The sequence below is a fragment of the Talaromyces amestolkiae genome (assembly GCF_001896365.1).
Source record: "Talaromyces amestolkiae strain CIB chromosome Unknown scaffold18.1, whole genome shotgun sequence".
NCBI classification, from domain to species: Eukaryota; Fungi; Ascomycota; class Eurotiomycetes; order Eurotiales; family Trichocomaceae; genus Talaromyces; species Talaromyces amestolkiae.
Window position 1 is genome coordinate 580,247 of NW_024468054.1, and position 24,376 is coordinate 604,622.

Sequence of the window (24,376 nt, forward strand, 5' to 3'; positions counted from 1 at the left end):
TGGTTGATTTGCAACATCTTAAGCCTCGCGGGCGCATTCTCGTCCAACCACAGCGAGGTGCCAGTGTTGGTGTTTGACAGATCCATCCTTTGACTAGACTCGGCTAAGTCGATTCCGATACATCTTAGGCTTGAGACGTCGAACTCATTATCAAAAGCGATATATCTATCGAGTCGTACTTGTAGCAGCATCGCGCCTACAACTCATTGCATGCATGTATTTGTTAGGCAGGGGAAATCGTTCGAGACACATTGCACGGCTCGTGGCTCGGGAACCAGGATTGCAGCCTGAGGCGTCAATGACAATGGCTCGAAAGGGGCAGGCAGCTCCGGGAGTGTGCCAGAAATTTGTTTCCCTACTACTCGACTGCACCGACTTCTCGACTCGCTTGCATTAACTTTATCTAGAGCCATCCCTTGTATTATACTGGCATACCAGCATTGTTTGAGCGTACTGTTGAGACTGTTTTCCGATTGACCGAGCGCCCTTATCAAAGCCGAAAGTCTACCTTCACAAGAATCATTCAACACCTCGGCCTAGCTATCGACCATTCCCGAAAACCTGCCGCGCCCTGGTCACCACCCAGCGACAGCTCCAGACCGGCTATAGGGATTAAGCTCGATATACAAAGGCTGATTCCATACGCCCGAGCGATCTCTCCTCTGACTTTATTTTGTGCCCCCAATGAACCCAGGCACACCGGCCACGATTGGAAAGGCGGTATTGCGTCTGCGGCGGACCCAATTAGCGGCCATGACTGGACGAGCGGTCTCCACCGCTCCTTCTTCGCTCTCCCTCTCCACCATCCCACCTTCGTCTGCAGGACAAACAACAACTCGTTCTTTTACCTCTACTCGCTCCCCCCTCAATTCACCGTCTCCCTTACATCCTAGTACGGCGAGATCGAATCCCAGATCGTCTAGATCGCAACCAGCGGCCGTCAAGCGTGCTGCCCAATTAACGAGACATTTTACTACGTCCTCGACCGCACTGTCCTCGAATTCTACTAMCCCCGCCATGTCTTATTCTATCCGCAAAATCGGCGCGGCCCATACCCTTGAGCACCGTGTGTTCATCGAGAAGGATGGCGTCCCTGTCTCTCCTTTCCACGATATTCCTCTGTATGCCAATGAGGAGAAGACCGTTTTGAACATGATCGTTGAGATTCCTCGCTGGACCAACGCTAAGCAAGAGGTATGCGGTGATGCTTGCAGTGGGAGGTCAATTTACTGATTTTTTTTTTCCAATATAGATCTCCAAGGAAGAGTTCCTCAACCCCATTAAGCAGGACACCAAGAAAGGCAAGCTACGTTTCGTCCGCAACTGCTTCCCCCACAAGGGTTACCTCTGGAACTACGGTGCCTTCCCTCGCGTGAGTCGATAATAATCACCCATTCTAAGATCATGACTGACGTCAACAGACCTGGGAAGACCCTAATGTCGTCCACCCCGAGACCAAGGCCAAGGGTGATAACGACCCATTGGACGTTTGCGAAATCGGTGAACTCGTCGGTTACACCGGTCAGGTCAAGCAGGTCAAGGTTCTCGGTGTCATGGCTCTCTTGGACGAAGAAGAGACCGACTGGAAGATCATTGTCATTGACGTGAACGACCCTCTTGCCCCTAAGCTCAAGGACATTGAAGATGTTGAGCGTCACCTCCCTGGCCTTCTCCGGGCCACCAACGAATGGTTCCGTATCTATAAGATTCCTGACGGAAAGCCCGAGAACCAGTTTGCTTTCTCCGGAGAGTGCAAGAACAAGAAGTTAGTTATCTGCCGGAATTGGATCAAGATTGAGTACTAACTGTTCCATAGGTATGCTGAGGAGGTCATCCGTGAGTGCGCTGATGCCTGGGAGAGACTCGTCACCGGTGCTGCCCCCAAGGGAGACATCAGCCTGTAAGCAATTGTTCGAAGAATCTTGATTGGATGATACTAACGTGCGATAGTGCCAACATCACTAACTCCAACTCCCCCGATTTGGTCGACAAGAGTGCTCTCTCCAAGATTCCCGCTGGCGAGAACCTCCCCCCTGCTCCTATCGACGGCAGCGTCGACAAGTGGTTCTTCATCTCCGGTGCTGCTGTTTAAGCGGTTCTTATCTTGCATACGGCTTGCGCAGGKTACATAAGCTTTGTTTCATGTGGGACTTGTTACCGTCCTATACCCCTTATGCGTGATGGTAGAATTAAGCGTTACGACTTCCTGCAGCCAGGCTGGTCGAGCTTATTCAAAAGCATTTCAAAACATGCAGCGCGGAGTCGATGTGTTTTGCGTCCGTTGTCCACTGTCATTCATAGTCATGGATAGAAAAACGAGTTCAAGACATTAATCCAAGCATCCCATTCAATCAGAAACTACGAATAGAGTGGAATCAAGTAAAGTCCATTTCAAACCTATTGATGTACACGAACATAATTAAAATACACCCAAACTTATATAAAATTTCAACCCTTCAAACTCTGCTCCCTCTCAACCACCCTCCCAACTCTCGCAATCTCGTCCAACACATCCCCAATCTTCATATTCCGTTTCCCAACTTCGAGTTTGATTTCCTTCCCACCTTTAAATCCGATTGTGCATTCCGGTAATTGTGTCGAGTTACGTGGTAGATGTGAGACTTTAATGTCGATGTGTGTCGCGCTACTGGCGGGTGCGGTGGATGGGTTTTGGAGAAGACTCAGAAGGATTCTGCATGGCCGTCCGAGGGGGGAGAAGGGGCTGAAGGCGGTTCGGAAGGAGGTTATCGTTGAGACGGGGATGGACATTTTGCTGTTTGGGTCGGTCCGAGCCGGTGTATGTGTGTATGTGTTGTGTATAAGGCCTTGAAGATGCTATAGATATTGAGGTTAGACTAGATGCTCAATTGAGAGAAGGAAGTGTATAGTGTATCAATAAGACTCACTTTCGAGTTGACGGATGACTCGGTCGTTGATACCCTCGGACCAAACTCAAGATTTGATAAGTGTGTAACCCAGCGTGGTATGGAGAGATCAAGTAGTCAGGATTTCCGCGCAGCCTTGCTGAGTTTTATATCTTATCAAAACCGCTTATTGTATTGTAGCTTAAATGCAAAAATGTTTTGATGCTATTGCGGAATGATCTCGCGATGCGGAGGGAAACTTTCCATGTGTGTTTGCATCGAATGCAAACAATATCTTAAGGTACCCGCTTTCCTGATGACGATGTGTGGCAGCTTCATGCCACTCGACAAAACATATCATTGCACTTTACGACAGCAACAATTTCAAAGATCTAAAGAAGAACTCAGAATACGATCACAAAATAGACACTCTCATGCGCCACATCCCTCCGCGCTAAACGAGACAAAATGTCAMCCCTCCACATCCTCCAATCCCGCCTCAAACAAACCTCCAACGCCCTCAACGAAACGAAACCACTAATCGACCGCCTGCGAAACTTTACGCATGCAATTGGCCAAGGAGACGAAGCGCGTCTCGAACTAGGCGCTGAGATACACTCACGACTGAAGAATGTGGAAGATGAAATGGAGATCTTGAGTGTGGAGGTTGAAGGGTTGGACGTTTCGGGTGGGCAGACGAGTAAGAGGAAGATGACGGGTGATATTAGTATAGGGGAGAAGGAAGCGGAAAGAAAAAGGATTATTGGGATTGCGGAAAGGTTGAATGGGGATTTGAGGAGGTATGGCTACTTCGTAGGACTGTACTATGGGACGAGGCTAATTTCAAGAACAGAACGAGAACGGACTTCCGAACGGCACGACTCCAGGMAAATCGCAATGCAGAAGCTGCTCGCAGGAAGGAACGAGAATTGCTATTTGCGCGACCCAGCGAAAGAGCCGAGACATCCAAGGGGGCCAATAAATTCACACAGAATGATGTTGTGGTGAATGCGTCGAGTGATGTTACGGCAGCCCTGAGGAGGACACACGAACTTATGCAAGCGGAGCTTTCGCGAAGTCAGTTTGCGCAAGAAACTCTTGGTATGCTCCTTTTTATTTTTATATCATGTGTTCGCTAGAATCTCTGACGCGTAATAGAACAATCAACCGCCGCACTCTCCTCCCTCTCTGAATCTTACACCAACCTCGATACCGTTCTTTCCTCCACCCGAAATCTCGTCAGCTCACTCTTACGGTCCCAGAAATCGGATACGTGGTACCTCGAGACATCCTTCTATCTTCTCATCGGCACAATCGTGTGGCTCGTCTTTAGGAGGATACTTTACGGCCCTATGTGGTGGCTTGCATGGATGCCGCTTAAGATGCTTTATAATCTTGTTGCTTCCGTCATCGGACTGGCAACCATATCCGGGTCGGTGGCTACGACGACGAGTGCTGTTGGGACCGGTGGTACGAAAGTTGTAGATATACCAGCGGGTACTGACGCAGCGACTGTAGTAATCGATGGAGAAGAAGTGCCGGTAATGAAGACTTATGAACAAATATCAGATGAGATGAAGGATGAAGACAGTGTGCTGGATAAGATCAAGCAGATGGTCAATGGTGATCAGTCAGATACGCAGAACGAAGCGGAGGAATACGATGGTCCGCGAAATCCGAAGAAGAGGATGTGGGAAGAGCCTGTGGAACAACATGACGAGCTGTAGAATAATGAATGACTATATGATGCACAGTGATGGCAGCATCTCTAGTATCTCAAACCAAACATCTAGTCATCGTAAGGCGCCTGTAGTCCGGTGCATGTACTCAACGACAGACTCGCGCCATGAAATACGTCTTATTGCTCGCAAGCAAATAACAGCTATGTAACTAATTCTCGTCAACCTCCTCTTATATAGTTCGTTAGACTGTATTCTCCTCATCATCAACCTCAATGCCACAAGACCAAAGAAGCTTCAATTCCCATGTCTGATGATAACGCTCCTCATCATTCCAACCTGCCTCTTCACAACAACAGGAAAGCCCAGTCACCCCTTTGATCGGAAGAAATACTCCAACAACTCCTTTCTTCGCGGTCAGTCAACGAGAAAAAGATGCAGCCTCGAGTCAACAGGCTTAGATACAGTCCACTAGCTGCCAAATATTCATTCCCCGTCTGCACTTTCCGACGAGGACCAGCACCAGTTTCTACTACGATCCATTTACCGGTCTTATTGCTCTCGCAATTTGAAGTTGATGACATATCGTATATCTGTCGGGAGATGCCCAGGATCCGAGCTGAGTTCGTGCTTGGCGTGGCATCATCAACAGAGCGGGATTTGGTTTTAGGGCGAGGTTAGGCTGGAGGGAATGAGGTGTCGGACGAGATAGGAATCTAGCTCGATGGTATTATGTCAAGCGGTCTTCATTCGAAAGTGAAAGTATTAAGAGATTAAGTACCTGTGGATCATTGGTAACATGAAGCAACCGACTGAAAGCACCAATGAGACAAATGTCTACCTTGTACGGTGTAATCATGGTCTACGTTACGTCTGAATATGTTGCAATACTCTCAAGTAAAGGCTATTATGCCATGCATTGTCAATACATACGTATAGCAGCCAAATAGTCCCGATTCATCAAGTCTAACAACCTAGCCCTAATCTGGGTCTTATCAGCTTATCGATAAGAGTCAGCCCTAAGCCGTATCGGGCCAAATGAGCTGGCGCGACACGGATAAGATTTGACGCGTCTCTCTGTCTCTGCCCGCGATTTCTTGAGCTTAAGTCAACGACAGATTGTGAAGCATTAGAACAACGCTCACTGTTCAACTCGATCGATACCGAGCTACATAGAGAACAGTCTGTGATGAAATACTAGAAACTGAGCACAGAATCAATGGCGTCAAATTTCTTCAACAACAAAGCGAGAGCTGCGGCGGCGGCGGCGGCTGCGGCTTCGGGGAGCTCGAAGCAGAAGAACTCGGGAAATGCGGAAGAGAAGGCGCGTCTACAGCCCTGGGTTGAGAAATAGTACGTTGCCATTTACGAAAAATGTCATTACAGGGGAAGCTGAAGCTAATGGTGCTCGCAGCCGACCTAAAACGCTCGACGATGTCGCGGCACAAGATCATACTACCACAGTCCTTCAGCGAACGTTACAAGCTTCCAACGTATGTACTGTCATAAACCCCAACCAAGTCGCTAGTAGCTGACTTGTCTCGATGCTCTAGCTCCCTCACATGCTCTTCTACGGGCCCCCCGGCACAGGCAAAACATCCACCATCCTCGCCCTCGCTAAATCTCTCTTTGGCCCAACCCTCTACCGCACCCGCATCCTCGAACTCAACGCCTCCGACGAACGCGGTATCAATATTGTGCGCGAAAAGATCAAGGACTTTGCGCGCACCCAACTCTCGCAACCTACCGGTCTCGACGCCGCCTACCGCGAAAAATACCCCTGCCCACCATTCAAAATCATTATTCTCGATGAGGCGGATAGTATGACGCAAGACGCGCAATCGGCGCTGAGACGGACGATGGAGCAGTATAGTCGGATTACGCGGTTTTGTCTTGTTTGTAATTACGTCACGAGAATCATTGAGCCGTTGGCGAGTCGATGCAGCAAGTTTCGTTTCAAGGCGCTTGATGGCGCGTCGGCGGGTGATCGGATAAGTGACATTGCGGCTGCGGAAGGATTGACGCTTGATGAAGGTGTTGTGGAGACATTGATTAGGTGCAGTGAGGGTGATCTGCGGCGGGCTATTACATATCTCCAGAGTGCGGCGAGGTTGGTGGGCGCGACACAGCCAGTGAAGAAAGATTCACAAGATGATACGGAGATGACGGATGCGGATAGTACCCCTGCTTTGATTACGGTGCAGACTGTGGAAGAGATTGCGGGTGTTGTGCCGGAGACTGTGCTGGACAAATTGTCGCAGGCAATGCAGCCGAAGAAGATGGGATCGGCGTACGAGGCTGTTGCGGCAGTTGTTTCGGATATTGTTGCTGATGGTTGGAGTGCTACACAAGTGTTGACTCAGGTATTTTTTCTCTCTCGTTCTACGAGATCATGCTCGCTAATCATACCAGTTATACCGCCGCATTGTCTTCAATGATGCCATCCCCGATATTCAAAAAAACAAGATTGTCATGGTATTCTCAGAGATGGACAAAAGGTTACTTGATGGCTCGGACGAGCATCTTTCTATTCTAGATATGGTGTTAAAGATTTCGGGCATTCTGGGATCATGATGTGTTTAGTCGAAGGAATCGACTATGTACTACGTGATGGGATCATGTCTTCATCCTGTTAGAAATAATGATATGAATTAACTAACTAATGCTTTCTTATATCTGGCAATCTGGTAGCATGAAATGAGAGCATAGATATGAAACCGAAATCGTAAAGTCGTAAAGTCGTAAAGTCGTAGCCTCTTCTCTCGAGTTGAGGACTGTAGCAATCCAATGAATCAATCTTGTTCCATAGCATCCAAGTTGTTGTCCTTCGTTGCATCATTTGTATCCGAAGATCCCGTGAGATCTGTTTGTTCAGCTGCAACTTCTGGGAGCTCAGGAACTTTATCGCAATCTCCATCGAGAAGGCTCACCATGCTATCATCGGCGTGCTTGGTTTCCTGAACTTGAGTCGCGCCATCAGGAACTGTTTCAAAATTGCTATCGGGAGGGCTCGCCATGTCGTCATTGGTGTGCTTGATTTCCTGATCTTGAGCCGCGGCGTCACTCGGCTCGTTGGAAGATTCACTCTGGGAGGCCTTCCACTGACTGAATGTCTGGCAATCAACGGTCCATACACTTTGTCTCAGATAAGTAATTGTTTGTATGCCGTTGGTAGGAATGATAGTGCATCCCCGTATCAAAGGACACAGGCGTATAAGTACTTTGCTGTCTCTGAAGTCCTCCAAATTCACACCTTGACGTCCACGAGTGGCTACCGTATGAAGCTCCATATAGTCTGGGTTAAATGGTTGCAAATCATGGCGATAAGTGACTTTGGACGGCTGGCACCACATATGGTAGGCAAGCTCTCTGAACTTGCGGTAAATTTTCTTGAGACCATCATTTCTCGGTTTATCTTCTTTTTTCTCGATATCCTTGAGTAGATGTTTGACGGGCTTGCTGTAATGCAGAAATTTGCTTGCAAGTTGTGAGATCCCAAGTTCGTAGATACGATAGGCATCATTGAATAACTTTTCATTTCTCATATGAGAGGCAACATCATCTGGTGGATCCGGGATTATCAGTCTTTTCAAAGGCTGAAGCACGCTCGCTATCCACCGTTGAGCTTGATCCGGAAAAGCCTCGCCTGTTGAATTAGTAAACGATGAATGATAAATGCCTTGTAATACTGAACTTACACTCTCCCAGACTTTTTGTAAAATCCTCAAATACGGATTCATAATGTCCGAACGCCGAAATTGCTTTATTCGGATGGTAATGCTCCTCTAGAACCGCGTCGACGAACAGAAATGGTCGATTGATCAAAACATCGGTGCATTGAGTGTACAAAAACCCCTCTAGGAGAAGTTGCGCACCTCTAGGAAGTTGCTGAATTTCACCAAAATCGTCTTTTGAGAAGACGTTCTGATATTCTTCTTCAGTGCATGCCGACAAGATATCTTTCTTAGAACCCTTTGAGAAAGTCGAAATCGTTTTGGTGGTACCGTACTTCTTAACCCAGTTCTCGACGTCCCTCTTCACAGTCTTGAATTCCGCCTCAATCTTCGCCTTATCCCAGACGCCCTTTGTACCATTGCGGGAATTTAGCACAGACGCTTTTGTGATTACTATGAGTTTGCTTTGTAATTCCTTCCTCTGCTTCTCCGATTTTTTGAGTCGACCTTCCAGCTCCTTCCAAGCGGCTTTGCTCTTCGGTGCAACAGACAGGCGGGCTCTCTTTTGTCCTTTCATAGCCGGGTAGTCTTCTTCCGTATCTGCAGGACTAGTCTGTCGAGGATTTGAGTCCGAGACGGCCCCTCGAAACACATCTTCTACTCCGTCGGATTCGGTCAATTGATCCAGATTATGCTTTCGCGTCGAAGACCGTGTCTGACGCCCAGTAGATGACTTGGCGGTAGATACCTTCACTGAAGGTATTATCACTCTTGGCTCTAGAGGCCTTCTTGTTAGTTGAAAAAGAACGTCGTAGTAGCATTCTTGCAAGATAGTAACTTACCCGAAACCGAAGTGTAACTTGATCTAGGCATCTGACGCATCGAAAAATTAGCTATGATGATGAAGAAGAAGATGAACAATGATAAAGTAAGAATCTGAGAACAAAGTGGCGGAGGAAGTAATTGCTGAAGATTGGAGAGTCGAAGTAGAGACAAAGCTTACCTTGCTTGATATTCATGAGAAAAAGGTATGTACGAGATAATATGGCAATGAAATACCAATCAGGATGCGATATGATCTGAATATGATGGAGTGTTGTCGATTCGAATGAGGCTTGGTGATTGAAAGAGCTGCAGATCCCACAACAGGCAATATATCCTAGGCTTTTCAGTGAGTAGAGGAGAAATGAGGGCCAGTAGGATGAAAATATGTAGTAGGGAAAGGTAAGAAAAGGTCAATGTATTGCTTCAACCAAGAGTAGGTTGAGAAGTGGTGAAGAGATCAAATGAGGAAGAGGAAGAAGAAAGAAAAAAAGTTGAGTGAAGGAATGGACTTGGAGGAGTGAAAGAAGGAAGTAGAGATCGTCTCCTCACTTGCAATCGGTTAAAATCTGAGAGATACTTACCTGATTGGAAATTGTAATAGTATTGCTCAGGTGAGTCCCTCTGATCGACGCTATCTAAATCAGATGAGAGAGAAAAATAGAAGAGTGGATTACTTGTTATGAGATGAACTAGATACAATATGAAGCTCCAGATTGAGTCGATGGGTATTTATATTCGTAGAGAGGGGAAGAGGATAAGTTTGTAGTTGGAATTAAGGTCCTAGGAAGAGTCGGTTGAGATGGATGGAAGAACAGATGGAGGATGATAGTGAGACAAAGGGTTGGCTTTAAACGAGTACTTCATTGCCCTAAGTATGTGAGAGCATGTGCCAAATAGACAAATAGAAAGAAGGCATTGTAGTATAAAATCAAGTCTATCGGTAGGAGGTTGTTCGAAGTTGCTAGGAAGACTTGCGGTGGTCGTGCCTCCAGAAAACTCTACGGAATGTATTACTGCTTGAAATGGCTAATTCAAGCCCTCCAGGGTTGCCAATGTCTTTTAAGATGTTTTGCTAAAAACTGGAAAATTCATATGCACTCTAACAGATCAAAAAGAAAAAAATATTGCCCAAGGCCAGGAGTTGAACCTAGATTGCCTGTTGCCTAAAGAGGCACTCCGAGAGGAGTTGTCTCACCAGGAGTGTTACCAATTACACCACCTCGGGCAGGTACAGTAAGCCTTCATCCCCACTATCTCCTAGGGCTGGCCTAGGTTGCAGCTTCTGACGATGTATGCTTCTGATAGTTTTGTGTGAACTCGTATATGATGGCTGTGATTTCATAGATGGGAGACTGGGAAGTTTGCGTTAAGTCTAGATTCGATATGTTCTCATTGTGCTATAGCTGATACTGTAATAGACACACTGACATGAGAACCTTCACCCTTGATAGTCGCCCCACCATAATAAGTTTGTAGCTTTTGAGTAGGTGGTATTGTACATGTACTTCTGACTACTGACCTTATTAGGCAATTACAAGGCATCCAGGCAGCAGCTCCACGCTTCCTTCCTCATGACCACTACAAGAATTTACATCTTATACCTCTACAGTAACTCCTTCATCCTCTTTTTCTCCTTCATTCTTCCAAAAATGTTCTCAGTCTATATCAAAGGCAGTTCAAGGGCACCTTCCTCGTAAGCTTTTATCCCACATCTCCCTGTCTATCTATATTTTACTTAGCGTAACTAGCTCTTGCCCTTTTCAAATCAACACGGCTTCCGTGTCAACACTTCCGTTCAGCTCAACGTGTTTGGGCTTCATTCTCCCATCGTCCAGTGCCTATCAAGAAAGCAGAAGTCTAGAGAGGATAGCATCACTTCAGATCAAATTTATCTCTTGAAGGCGATTGCAGATAATGATGATAGCGCCTACACTTGTCACACAACTCGCGCTTCTAGGCGCCCTTCAACACTACATGTAGTAGATCGGATGGCAATCAATCGTGTGACAGATCAACATCCGTTGTCGAGATTTCTTGGGAAGATGTCAACAGCAACGCGAATGGGCCCGTCAAACCTAATCTATCGATCAGTATTTCAAACGAACGGCGTCCAGATTGATCATACTGGCAAGAAATATCCCCCGATTGTCGTGAATCCCTCAATCGTGTCATACTTTTGCGAACGCTCCACGAAGTTACTGAGTGAGGAAGTCGTTGACGTTCGTCGTGCCGTGCTCCAGATTGAAAGTGAACCTGAGGAATGTGTCAGGGACTTGGCATCTACCGCATTACTTCCCATTTCGTATCGCGATCAGGCTAGAGGAGGTGATATAATTTGGAACACGGAATGCTTGCCCAATGATCCCAATTACCCTCATATCATCACAGCTCCGAAGCCAGATATCCATATTGGCTATTCCAACGACACACGAGAACTGCATTCCATTTTCTTGTGTTCGAGTTGAAAGCCGAGTCAACTGGCGGAACGCTTCGGCATGCAGAAAACCAAGCAGCGGGCAGTGGTGCATGCTATGTCAATATGATATGCTTTATTTACATTTCGGGGCTCTCTCTTCCATATGAAGTGAAATAAACTAATACAAAGCTTGCATATATAGACACGAAGAGACCCCCTATCCGTTATAGCCAAGTCCTACGATATAGTTCGCTATAGCAACCAGATAACTAGGTCGTTCGTAGGGCAGAGAAGGAAAAAAAATCCCGACGTTTCCATGTATTTTTATACATGTCTAGGTAGAATCCGGCTGTAAAAAATAAGACATCTCTAGATCGATGTTGAACACTCCAGTCATGTCCTCTACAGATGATAGAGGCATCGGGAGAGCTTCTGTTTGTTACGTATATAGTTGGGTCTTTGTATGCCCATGCAAAGTGTCGGAAGGCAACAATGACCTATCTAGGTACACGCAAAGAAATGATTTAGGAAGGATATTTGGCGGGATTATGTCGATTTGATTACCTAGCTATTCATTTTATCCGAAGCCAAAACCTATGCTACGGGTTGAAAAAAAGAAAATTAGTGATTGCTTGACTGTGATCTGTGTTACTTGGGCTACCTAGGTATCCAAAAGAGGTACCAGTTGACAATTCATCGACATACAATAAATTTTCCCAACATTTGAATGTTACAACATTGAGAAGCTATGCTACCGCCTAGTTAGGTACTAGACGGTCTGGTACCTAGGTATGGTGATATACAACTTGTTCTACCGTCTATTACACATCCATGGATGCGAATGCTCATATATTCCTCAATAACCACAGCGAGGAGATGGTAGTCCATATGATGCTAAAAAAAAAAAAGCGCTTGCATCAAGGATATGTGGACACTTCCTATTCGTTGACTTTATCAAGGTCGGAGTACGAGGCTCTCAGCCTTGCCTCGAAGAAACGAATAAGGCAGAGTGCAAGGTACCCACGCGTGGCTTAGTATTTTTTGACATCCTCAATCAAGTTTTACGCGTCGAAAACCGTAGAGCTCCTTGAGATATTTTTAACTTCCAAAATACTTGAGCTTACGAGATATTAGTATTAACAGAAAGCGAAAAGGAACCTGCGCCAAGTTACCAACGAAATGGCTGAAGCCATGGCTATAATCGGTGTAGCTGCTGCAGCTCTCCAGTTTGCAGAGACAGGCTACAAGATTATTTCAAGATGCAGTTACCTTATGAAGAGAAGCCGTGAATATCCAGACTACCTTCACAGAACGCATAGCCAGATGCAGCATCTCATATACCTGGCAAGAGTGACTTCGGATAATAAGGGTGCAGTTGAATGTGTCGCATCTTCTCAAGCACAATGTGCCGTAAGCGAGCACACGGAACAACATTCTCAAACAAGTGTTCAGCCTGAGCCTGCAGCGATGATATCGATTCAAATGGAGACTATCTGGAAGGATTGTGCTCACCAAGCGGAGGTTATTGACGATACACTTCAATCTATGATGCGAGAGATTGAAGGTAGAGGATTGATCGGAAAATGGAGACAGCTCAGTCTGCATGAACGAGTGTACAACATTGAGGAAGCCCTTGGCGAATTGGAAAGGTCCAAGACAACGCTTGGTTTATGGCTTGGAAACGAGTCTTTGTATCGAATGGGACGTATGCATCACGATTTAACACTGATGCATAATCAAATCGTGCACTCTGGTAGGATTTATATTCCAAATTATATGAACGATTTGATCTGATGACTGTGTAGAGCAAACATTATCTCGTATGTTCGAAGAACTCCAGAGAAAGACCGAAAATGCAGTCTTGGCCATTATTCAGCAAAACCCAGCAAACAAGCCCTTAGATATGAGTTCAAGCAACAAAAAGAACGAGAGCACGTAAGGCTTTTATGTATCAAGAACCGTGAAAGCTAGACTGACATGTATAGCAGTGCAATGATGGCACACAGCCCGGTTATGCCGTTGTTACCGAACCAAGATCGGACTTTACGCAAAGCAAAACCCTCTGCTGTAGGCAGAAAACAAAACAACACTGATCTATCTTTTACTACATTGCCTAAAATCATGAAAGCTGTTGTGTGGAGTAGAATGTTCACTTTCATAGGCAACACTATCGTTCTTCAACTTGGAACCCAGGGCAAAAAGTCTCACATATTCGCCAGCGAAGACGAAAAGAACAAGTTTCTGAATGTTTACTTACGATTGCGTATGACCTGGATTTTTGACTTGGTGGAATTAGAATTTTCGCTCCAGCAATATCCAGGCAATCCGTCAATACGAGCTTCGCTCCGGACCCAGATACGGGTTGAAAAATTACCACTAGAGGAGTTTTTCATGGATATTTACGGTAGGCATTGGGGGAAATACAGACTAAGTCAGAATTATAGAGAAAAAATACTGTCTCAACAAGAACAGCTCCATCTCTTTTCTGTCGCGAGAAAATTATTGTTGGAAACATTCTATGCTGGCAACGCTTTCCCAAATTGCATTAATGCAACAGGAAGAACGCTCCTTCACGTAAGGGCCTTATAAAGAACTGTCCTATACTTAGTAAAACTAACGTCAGAAGCTTCAAACCCAGCTATATCGTCCCGGTTACGAAACACTCTTCATGAGCATGACAGAGTTTCTAATATCAATGAAGATTGATACTGAAGTAGCAGATGATGATGCTGGGTAAGTTACTGTATACCTGCCTTCAACAAGCTATATATATCTGACAATAGCTTGTTAGAACTGCACAAAGTAAGCTGTGTGAGGCGCTGATGTTCTACGACCGACACGGGGAAATCTCCCTTCACACTGTCGCTGCAAAGCTTCGACCATCATGGACTGGTGTCCTAGAAAATAGACCTTTCATTGGAAGGATTTTGAAGACTTTAGAGATTTTCCAACTTATTCAATACTGGCCAGAGGCGATTCTAGGTGAGTTTAACTTTGTTGATATGAAGTACTCCTTAAGGTTCCTTATGTATATCTGAGTACAAACCGCCAATTCTAATAAAGCCATGATGTAGATACAAGGTATAAACACATATGTGATGTTGTGTTGCGAAAGTCTGTAGGCGATCTGCGAAAGTTACAGCAACAACCAAACTCGGTGCAGACAGACAAAACAATTTCTCCGCTACATTTCGCAGCCGCAGCCTCGTGGCCTGCAGGAGTTGAGACTTTGATTTCAATGGGCTATCCAAAATTCCAAGTAGATGTCTACGAGGAATCTCCTCTCGATGTTGCGATTGATGTTGGGTCTATTCCTGCAGTGGAGATTTTGCTAAAGGGCGACTGTTTAGTATTTTTGAACCGCAACACGCGAAACAAGAACAGAACTTTACCCCGAGCATTTCTCAAGGTGGCAGAAAGCCAAGACCCTCGGCTACATAATATCATTATTGAATGTTTATCGCGGCACAAATTTCTCTTACCAACGTTGTTACCGTATCACGATTTGGCGAGCCAACGAGATGCTGACAGCATAGAATTCGCGAAAAATCTTTTCATTGCCGGCTTCCAGGATATCGAAGCTTATAATGACTTTGGATATACACCTTTGATGGTTGCTTGCTTCTATGGGAATATAAGAATGGCATCATTTCTATTGCAGCACGGTGCTGACCCATTCAAGTGCCATGAAGATGCCAGCATCAGAGCAGGTCACTTCCTCTTTTATGGAAGAAGAAATCACATTTCATCATCTCACGGAATTTCTTGGTTGATCAAGAAGCCACAATTCAGATCCAAAGTAGATGAGAAGCGATTACTTGAAATTGCGTTCTATACTTCGATCGATACAGAATCTCGTTGCCGCTGCTCTCCAGATGGTTTCACACCCATCACATCCCTCTTTCAATTTATTGGCTCGAAAAGCCTATATGACATAAAAAMCGGCCTCGAGAGAATTATTCGCACGATATATTGCTCACCTAGTGATCTCAAAAGGTATTGGCGTGCCTTCATTGTATGTGAAACGTTCAATCGCCTTGGAATGACCCATACTTGCATAAAACTGGACTCGCCGATTCTCGACTTTCACAACAGAATTCGACTGTTTCCCGATAATAGAAGAATTGAGATCGAAAACGAAGAAGAGGAATTATTCTTCAAGCTGGAAGAAATTGTGGCTCGATTCGACTTGTTTTCGGAGAACAGGGCCGATGATTTGTCGAAATGCGTGGACGAATTTTTCGACGATCTCGACTGGGACCTTTCACCGCGGCGATTTCGATTTCCTCTACAATGGTATGATAGAAACCCCGGCTGTCTTGGTCCTGGGGAATCCTTCTCTGTGGACTGTTATGTATCTTCGCGAGGAGACGAGATCAAATGTAATTTTAAAGAGATTGTCACAGAGGAATCAATGCTATGTTTGTTGTTTCCATAACAGATGTCTGGAACAAACAACTTGACCCTGGACTCAGGCCCTGAGAGATATCAGATGATATGGTGTGTTTCCTTGCATATTGATGGAACCAGCACTTGAATGTTCAGATGGAGTGGGATGATATTTTGGAGTGTAAATGCTTTTATAGTGGATCGTTTAGGTTTTCGTCTACGATATAAGGAATCTGGTAGAGAGCCGAGAAAAATTTTAATACCATCATCATACTCTTCATTACGCTCTAGAGCAAAGGTCACTTTTAGCTTCAATTCTAACTTGTTGACGCATGCGACGGAGCACAGCCTTCTCGTAAGCTGCGATCAAATCTCATACGATGCTCATTTCCATTAAGAGCAAGAGCTATTTGAAGCATTGAGAAAACAGGGCCTGTCAATTAACCCTGAAGACGTCCGTTGCATTATATTCCTGGCATTTGATAAGAGATTTTGTTCTGCTGCAACTCTTATTGCCTACTCGAATCCAAAACGCGGGCAAAAGCAATGCTAGGAGCACAAAGAAGTGCCTGTGGCTTAAACCTGGTAAATCAAAACGAGATGAATTTCGATATTGACGAGAAATTCCACTGCTTTAAGAAATGGAAAGCAAAACACCGTGCCATACTGAATGAAGGCCTTCCGGCCCAAACCCTAGACCCGCCAGAATTTGCCTTAATATATCCGATCTTTACATGCCTTCGTCAATTATCGAAAACTTAGCGGCGATGAGATTACCTGTCCATTAATAAGGGTTATACAGATAGAAAAGCTTGTGAATGGATCGCTGCACTTCGCAATCTATAAGGAAATGAGCTAGTGCGACACTATCTTATAGACGAAGCAGTTGTAATGAGCTTGCAGATGCCAGGTGGAGTAAAGACAACCTCCTTAGATTTGATAGAGAGCTAAATACCTTGAAAAATCAGCGGCACTGATAATAGGGCTATATTGGCGAGAAGTCGAGCATAGAAGCGTCCCTACTCTTAACAACTGAGGATCGGCACGTCTCCTACAATTCCCTTCAGACCCATCAGCTGAGTAGGTCTTGACTCTTATCCTTTGTTACTAGCTCACACATAATCAAGGTGGCTGGGTTTCGAGCAATTCCGCCTTTGTACAAGTTCCTAAGGAGATGGAGGCGCGAGCTGATCAACATGTTCTTCCTAGAAGAAGAATCCATATTACCAGTTTCACTTTGAAGGTAAAAAGAATTCCCCATTCGGACAAGAATCCAATCGAGGTAAGTGATGTCAATAAAAACGAAGAATAAAGTTGTGAAAGCCAATTCAAGAGGAGAGCGAGCTTTTGGATATTTTCAACTGTAGTGTCGTTGAATGGGGTCTCTTTCGTCGCATTTAGGAGTTCAACGGTGTCAGAGTATTCGGTCCAACGATAAACCTCGCGAATGTGCTATTGGGCGAGTTGAATAATTTGGGTATAGGAAACGGTTTTTGCGTACTAAATTGTTTGATATTTCAATGTTGGTGGTTGGGAGTGCCCCTTGTCACGAAATTGAAATGATGTTAGGCGTTATTAGTGCCGTATGTCTCCAGAGACCTCCTGATTGTCCTAATTTCTTAGTCTTAGGACTGTATCTATCATTCTTTATTGAGTGCAGTCGGATTTGATCCAGGTTATCTGCAAGTCATCCGTTTATTCTTATAGGAATTGGTCGCTGTAAGTCCACTGGATTATGCTACTCAAACTGCCACTGCCCTTATCTAAATTCAAAACACGTACAAACACAGCTCAAGAAAAACAACTCAATGAGTGTTTGACTAGTGACTCAATATAAAATGAAGCCATTTAGATCAAACTTTGCGATGACAAAAGGGTATCAAATCAACAAGTCTGACAAATCAAAGTCAGCGTCCCAACAACAACTTATACAAGAGAAAAACCCAAGCAAGAACATTGGTTTCATAAACGCCAGCAAATCAAACCCTAACAATGCTAATCCCTACACAAAAGAGAACCGCGTACTGCTTAATTTTCGGCCCGCAACAGATACTAGTGGAACAAACAACAAGCGCGTAACAGGCAAAATTTTGAAGAGCTAGGATGTCGAAACTGGACAGTGTCTCATTTATACCACCCCAAATGCGAATCCGACTTCCTTGACGAATGACCCGCACTCGCAAGCTTTACACCTCCAGTCGAACCAGACGAAACACGGCTACAATCCGGCTCCAAGCTTGGATTCCAAGAGTAACTAGATCGATTTCCATGCTCAGAGTAGCGACTTGAAGTACTACTCATCGGGTAGGTTGGTGTCTCGGGGTTTGGGCTATGAGTGTGAGTGTGCTCGAGTTCATGTTTGTGATTGTTGACGCTATCGAGTTCGAAGATAATGTCGGAGGATGTCATGATGATGCGAGGGGCATGGGTCAGGGGACTGATGGGGCTGGAGTCGAGTTCGCTCAGGATCGAGGAGTGGGTTCTATTTATGTGATGTCTGAAAAGTGAGACATGTCCTGCAATAGCCCATCAGCGTTAGTAAACTTGGTCAAGTCTGACGAAGGATATGACTCACTATCGTTATAGTGCTCGAACGGTGCAGTCCAACTACTCGAAGAAGTATAATCACTGTTGATCTGCAATCCTGCAGAACCTCTCTTACGCACTTCCTTCTCGTTGACTCCCCAGGATGTTGATTTCTTCAATGCCTTCCTCTTGCGGTACCACAGGTATAAGCCCAATAATAGAAGGAGGCCTCCTACAACACCACCTATGACACCTCCAATGATCGCGCCCCTATGACTGGGGGATGCAGAGCTAGATACGCCGTCGACCGCATTTGATGATCTATTACCGACCGCCGTGCTGGTTGGAACACCAGCCGTCTCAGAAACCACCGAATATCCCGCAGAGGTCAGCAAAGTTGTTGTTGTAGCAACTGAAGCGGCAGAGGTCATTTCAGCCAACACAGTCGTCGATGTGACCGATGCAGTCGACATAATCGTCTCTGTCATTATCAAAGTAGTAGTCTGTGATTGACTGCCATCTATTGCTGCTGCTGATGACGATGAGGGTGGCTGGTCCTGCTCACGACAAATCCCATCATCGCAAGGATTCACAGTGCAACAACCTTCGAAAGGCCCTTTACTGCACTGGTAGTATTGATATGGCTCGGTACAGACGCTGTTCTGGTGCGCTATCACGAATGTTTCTTTCATAATCTAAGAAATGTTAATAAAAGTTGGTCTCGTTTTATTTTCCTTGAACAATTGAGAGAGGGGAAGAAGACCTGACTCGAGATTTGACAAGTGCGGGACAAAGCCAATTTTACAAGTTTTGTTTATGTGCCCTGGGTGACAACGGAAATAACAACGAAGAAAGCCGAGCCAAGGTATCGAGGCCTGAACAAAGTACCACGAAAGGTCTTTTCCCCTTCTAGAAGTGGCAATCCTCCGGCAACCTACCTGTAAAAGACTTCGAGAATATGTCACCAAGGTTGAATACCACGGATATGCACCTTGAGGTTGTGAATTGGACTGGAAGATGCGTGGTCGGTTTGTATCACATTGGGCGTGGTCGAGTAGGATGTAAAAACTTATGATTTTGAGCTATAGGTTGTAGACGAAGTAAATGCAATTATCAAATTGCCCAGGTAACAAGCTTAAAGAGGAAGGCCGTCAAAAGTGTTGGCGTGGAGTGTAGTATTCTGTTGACAAAGGGAAAAACCTGTGGTGAAGTTGCTCTGTTGATATTTCCCAATTCGGAAGACGGCCAATTTCACCCACAGCCAGACATCCAACCACACAAAAAGGAACCAAGACGACGGAGGATATTCTTTTCCAAAAAGTGCAGAAAACTTTTTTGACATAAGAAAATCAATATTATTAGCATCAGTAACTGCTCAATTTGGTATTCTTAGCGTAATCGAACTGCAAATAAAATGGTTATCAAAGTAACTACCTAAGTCAAAGACATATGCTGCACAATCTATACACGCCGACGCTTTCCCTAGTATAGGTAGTAGTTATACTCCAAGCCATCCATTCTAACCTCTCACTTGGGAATGATGCTTCGAGTATATGGTGCTTCTTGTAACAGGGAACATACATATTGAAAACAAACTATAAAATTTTTAGTATACACGCTTGAAGGGTGGCACAGGCTTGCACTCCTTCTCATCCAAAGTCTGGTCCTGAACGGCACGGTAGGTAAGGTCAACCTTGCCGTGGGGGTTCTTTTGGTAAGTAAGAGTGTGCTTCATCCAGTTCTCGTCGTCACGGTCGGGGAAATCTTCACGGGCATGGGCACCACGAGATTCCTTGCGGTTAGCAGCGGCGTGGGCGGTTTGGGTGCTATGTCTGATTAGTTATACGTCCATACGAAACGTTGAAGGTTGTACTTACGCGCAGGTCAACAAGTTACGGAGTTCAAGGGTCTCAACCAAGTCGGAGTTCCAGATCATGGAGCGGTCCTTGGTACCAACCTGGTCGAACATGGCATCGACTTCAATAATCTTGGCGACACCCTCGTCCAAACTTTCCTGAGTACGGAAGACGCTGACATCAGTCTGCATAGTCTTCTGCATAGCGTTACGAATATCGTGGGTGGACTTAGGACCATCTGCAGTGCGGACGAAGTCAAGATCCTTGATAGCCTGAGCACCAGCATCGGAGGCGAGTGGCTTGTGAGCCTTTCCGGGAGAAGAGATGTCACGGACACGGTGGGAAACAGCACGACCGAAAACAATCAAATCGAGGAGAGAGTTGGCACCAAGACGGTTGGCACCGTGAACAGAGACACAAGCAGCCTCACCACAAGCGTACAAACCAGGAACGGTCTTGTCGTTGCCGTTCTCGTCCAAAGTAATAACCTCACCAGTGTAACGTGTAGGGATACCACCCATGTTGTAGTGGACGGTAGGAAGGACAGGAATAGGCTCCTTGGTGACATCAACACCAGCGAAGATAGACGCGGTCTCAGAAATACCAGGGAGACGTTCGTGCAACAACTCAGCGGGCAAATGGCTGAGCTGAAGGTAAATATGATCCTTCTCAGGACCAACACCACGACCCTCGCGGATTTCGAGGGTCATAGATCGGGAGACAACGTCACGAGAGGCAAGATCCTTAGCGGTGGGGGCATAACGTTCCATGAATCGCTCACCCTCAGAGTTGAGCAAGATACCACCCTCACCACGAGAACCCTCAGTAATCAAGCAACCGGCACCATAGATACCAGTGGGGTGGAACTGAACGAACTCAAGATCCTGGTTAGGAAGACCAGCACGAGCAACCATAGCCATACCGTCACCGGTACAGGTGTGGGCAGATGTGCAGCTGAAGTAAGCACGTCCGTATCCACCGGTTGCGAGCACAGTGTGGTGAGCCTTGAATCGGTGAAGAGTTCCGTCCTCCTGGTTATAAGCGATGATACCTCGGCACTCACCGTCCTCCATCAAAAGGTCCAATGCGAAATATTCAATGAAATAGTTTGTGTTGTGTCGTAGGGACTGTCCGTACAATGTGTGTAGAAGAGCATGACCGGTACGATCGGCAGCAGCGCAGCATCGGTATGCCTGACCACCCTTGCCGAAATCTTGTGACTGTCCACCGAAGGCACGCTGGTAGATACGTCCATCTTCGGTACGGGAGAAGGGGCAACCGTATCCCTCCAACTCGCGTACACTGGCGGGAGCTTCTCTTGTCATGTAGTGAATAGCGTCCTGGTCACCGAGCCAATCCGAACCCTTCACGGTGTCGTACATGTGCCATCTCCAGTCATCCTTGTGCATGCTACAAGTAGTTAGAAAAACCTCCAACCGACAATTCGAAAGATAACACCTACTTTCCGAGAGCTGCATTGATACCACCTTGGGCAGCAACGGTGTGGCTTCGAGTAGGAAACAGTTTGGAGACACAAGCAGTGTTGAAGCCAGCTTCCGCAAGACCGAAGGCGGCTCGCAGACCAGCACCACCGGCACCGACGACGACGGCATCGTACTCGTGGTCCTAGAGAAGTAAGCATTGACCAAGTCGTGAGCGAGTATTGCGTACGACTTACAATAATTGGGTAATTCTGGGCAATAGGACCTTCGGCGGCCTTTGCACGAAGAGGGTTGGAGCCGAAAATGCGAGCTATGCGATCCGACGATTAGCAATCGCAACCATCGACTAAAAACCACGCTTATTTCTCCAAACATACCGGCAGGTCTCGTCGAGGAAAAGTTTCGTCGTTGATCTCTAAGGGCTCTCGAGATCTAATCGCGAAAAATCGTTAGCTTTTTACAGGATTGATGACGGTCACGAGGGGCTGTAGTTCGGATGAGGGCATGTCGACGGACGGGACTGACCTTTGACGCAGGAGCCAAGCTCCGCAAGCTCAACGAGCTCATGATTATCCTTATACAGGCAAAAGAACGCCCGTTATTATATCAATTCACCCGAAGAAAGGAAAAGGAGAGAGGACGGAGCAGAGCGCGATGTAGAGAGGGGAGAGTGCCAGAACTTGCAGAAAGTTGAGGTTCTTCTGAAGGCTGTCGTCTTTGCCGGTAATTGCTGTCGGTTGAGGGAACGGGCGGCAGGCCGAGAAGCTAGTTACATAAGCAGCCAGGCGTTGCCGAACGGATCGAGCCAATCAGCGTGTCTGTAGAGGTAATCAAGGACCCCCAACCGCGGATGTGATTGGCTGGGTTGGCTGTCATCACGTGCGACATCTACAACCGGAAAATATAGGAATATATGGCCAGCGGCTATATGGCAGCCGAAGTACTGCTCCTAAGACAAATGTATACAAAGCTACCGAGCTGCCTTTCGAGTTACATCATACTGGAATATAATTACTAAAGTATAGAGATACCGCCCTTTCTTGCCATATATCTTCAAAAATCATGCATGCTATGGAAAATGATCATACAGTACATATATTCTGCCCAAGAGCGCCGTCTACCGGAATGATCAGAGAAATAACACAACAATCCACGATACATCCTAATTGTATTGCATATATGTCGCGGTGGAGTTGAACTTGAGGTTGCCCTTGATTACCTTGTCCACAGCAGCTAAGAAGTCCTTCTCGGTTGCGACCTTCCGACGAGCACGAATGGCGAACATGCCTGCCTCGGTAGCCACACTGCGTAGTTCAGCACCAGTGGCATTAGGGCAAAGTCTAGAAATCAGCTCCCATCGAATGTCGCGCTCTACAGACATGCTTTTCGCGTGAATGCGAAGAATGTTGGCACGGCCTTCCATATCCGGTAACGAGAACTCAATCTTTCGGTCAATACGACCAGGACGCATCAAAGCAGGATCCAGAGTAGAAGGACGATTGGTAGCGAACATGACTTTGATGTTACCACGAGAATCGAAACCATCCAATTGTGTAATAAGTTCCAACATGGTACGTTGAACCTCGTTATCACCTCCAGCACCGTCATCAAAACGGGCACCACCGATAGCGTCGATTTCGTCGAAGAAAATAATGCAAGCTTTCTTGGTTCGTGCCATTTCAAAAAGCTCTCGGACCATACGAGCACCTTCACCGACATACTTCTGCACCAACTCACTACCGATCACACGGATGAATGTGGCATCGGTACGGTTCGCGACAGCCCTAGCGCATAGTGTTTTGCCTGTACCAGGAGGTCCATATAGTAGGGCGCCTTTGGGAGGATCGATACCCAGATTGACGAAACGTTCGGGTGACAGTAATGGCATTTCAACAACTTCTCGTAATTTTTCGATTTGTTCTTTGCTTCCTCCGACATCTCCGTAGGTCACATCAGGCTTATCCTCGACTTGCATCATCGTCACGCTAGGATCGATCTTCGGAGGGAGAGGGAGCAAGATCTGGTATTTATTACGGTCGACACTGAAAATCTGTTAATATCAAGATTTCCTAGCTCAGGATCACAGATTAAACCTACCCAACTCGCATGCCCTCTTCGATATCTGTAGGACTAACCCGTTCACCGAGGTTGACGACGAACTTTGCAATCTGTTTAACGTTGATGACATATTTGCTCTTTTCAGGGTCTTTCTCGTCTTGGATGATCTTTGTGCATCGTGCTACTTGTAGAGGCTGTTCTTCGGCCATACGTTGTCGGTCGGCGGCAACATCCCATAAGTGTGGAGGGGCGAGACCTGTATCGGATTCCTAGATCGTGCTTATCAGTAAATAGTCATCATTGTTCCAGCGATAATCTATACCTTAACACCAATCTTCTCGTTGACACTCTGTTGTTTTTCCTTGATCTGCTTCTCAAGCTTCTTTAGCGCGGCGGCGTACGGAGCAGCTCCATATGTTTTGAGCACTTGAATATCCCTAGACTCCTGGTTAAAAATATCCGTTAAAACAGTAGTAGGATGAATTTACTCGTCGGTAAGTGGTGTAATCTTCTTCTCTGGTATCTCATCATCTGCAAAGTTCTTCTGGTACTTCTCCCAATTGGATCCCGTAGCACTGGGCATCTTGACGACTGCCGCAAAGGCGTGGGCGCGGATTAATTAGAAACAGGAACGGAGTCTATATTGA

At 46.0% G+C, this 24,376-nt stretch overlaps 6 protein-coding genes across 6 annotated transcripts; 3 read left to right on the forward strand and 3 right to left on the reverse strand.

The window, feature by feature from the left end:
* Window positions 1-684: 684 nt before the first annotated feature.
* Window positions 685-2,092, forward strand: BHQ10_008264 (uncharacterized protein; the record flags this gene model as incomplete). The annotated part of the gene is made up of 5 exons (XM_040881050.1): window positions 685-1,194; window positions 1,253-1,372; window positions 1,422-1,765; window positions 1,817-1,900; window positions 1,951-2,092. The coding sequence occupies 5 exons, from the start codon at window positions 685-687 to the stop codon at window positions 2,090-2,092; spliced, it is 1,200 nt and encodes a 399-aa protein (XP_040736766.1).
* Window positions 2,093-3,332: 1,240 nt separating this feature from the next.
* BHQ10_008265 (uncharacterized protein) lies at window positions 3,333-4,591 on the forward strand (the record flags this gene model as incomplete). The annotated part of the gene is made up of 3 exons (XM_040881051.1): window positions 3,333-3,664; window positions 3,718-3,965; window positions 4,023-4,591. 3 exons carry the CDS (start codon window positions 3,333-3,335, stop codon window positions 4,589-4,591), a joined length of 1,149 nt encoding a protein of 382 aa, XP_040736767.1.
* A 1,171-nt stretch (window positions 4,592-5,762) lies between these two features.
* BHQ10_008266 (uncharacterized protein) lies at window positions 5,763-7,117 on the forward strand (the record flags this gene model as incomplete). Its single annotated transcript, XM_040881052.1, has 4 exons — window positions 5,763-5,896; window positions 5,958-6,036; window positions 6,097-6,906; window positions 6,956-7,117. 4 exons carry the CDS (start codon window positions 5,763-5,765, stop codon window positions 7,115-7,117), a joined length of 1,185 nt encoding a protein of 394 aa, XP_040736768.1.
* Window positions 7,118-7,335: 218 nt separating this feature from the next.
* Window positions 7,336-9,099, reverse strand: BHQ10_008267 (uncharacterized protein; the record flags this gene model as incomplete). Its single annotated transcript, XM_040881053.1, has 3 exons — window positions 7,336-8,189; window positions 8,242-8,970; window positions 9,060-9,099. The coding sequence occupies 3 exons, from the start codon at window positions 9,097-9,099 to the stop codon at window positions 7,336-7,338; spliced, it is 1,623 nt and encodes a 540-aa protein (XP_040736769.1).
* Window positions 9,100-19,979: 10,880 nt separating this feature from the next.
* BHQ10_008268 (uncharacterized protein) lies at window positions 19,980-22,238 on the reverse strand (the record flags this gene model as incomplete). The annotated part of the gene is made up of 6 exons (XM_040881054.1): window positions 19,980-20,199; window positions 20,251-21,639; window positions 21,692-21,855; window positions 21,908-21,981; window positions 22,049-22,103; window positions 22,197-22,238. The coding sequence occupies 6 exons, from the start codon at window positions 22,236-22,238 to the stop codon at window positions 19,980-19,982; spliced, it is 1,944 nt and encodes a 647-aa protein (XP_040736770.1).
* A 595-nt stretch (window positions 22,239-22,833) lies between these two features.
* Window positions 22,834-24,312, reverse strand: BHQ10_008269 (uncharacterized protein; the record flags this gene model as incomplete). Its single annotated transcript, XM_040881055.1, has 4 exons — window positions 22,834-23,713; window positions 23,769-23,998; window positions 24,052-24,166; window positions 24,218-24,312. The coding sequence occupies 4 exons, from the start codon at window positions 24,310-24,312 to the stop codon at window positions 22,834-22,836; spliced, it is 1,320 nt and encodes a 439-aa protein (XP_040736771.1).
* Window positions 24,313-24,376: the final 64 nt, after the last annotated feature.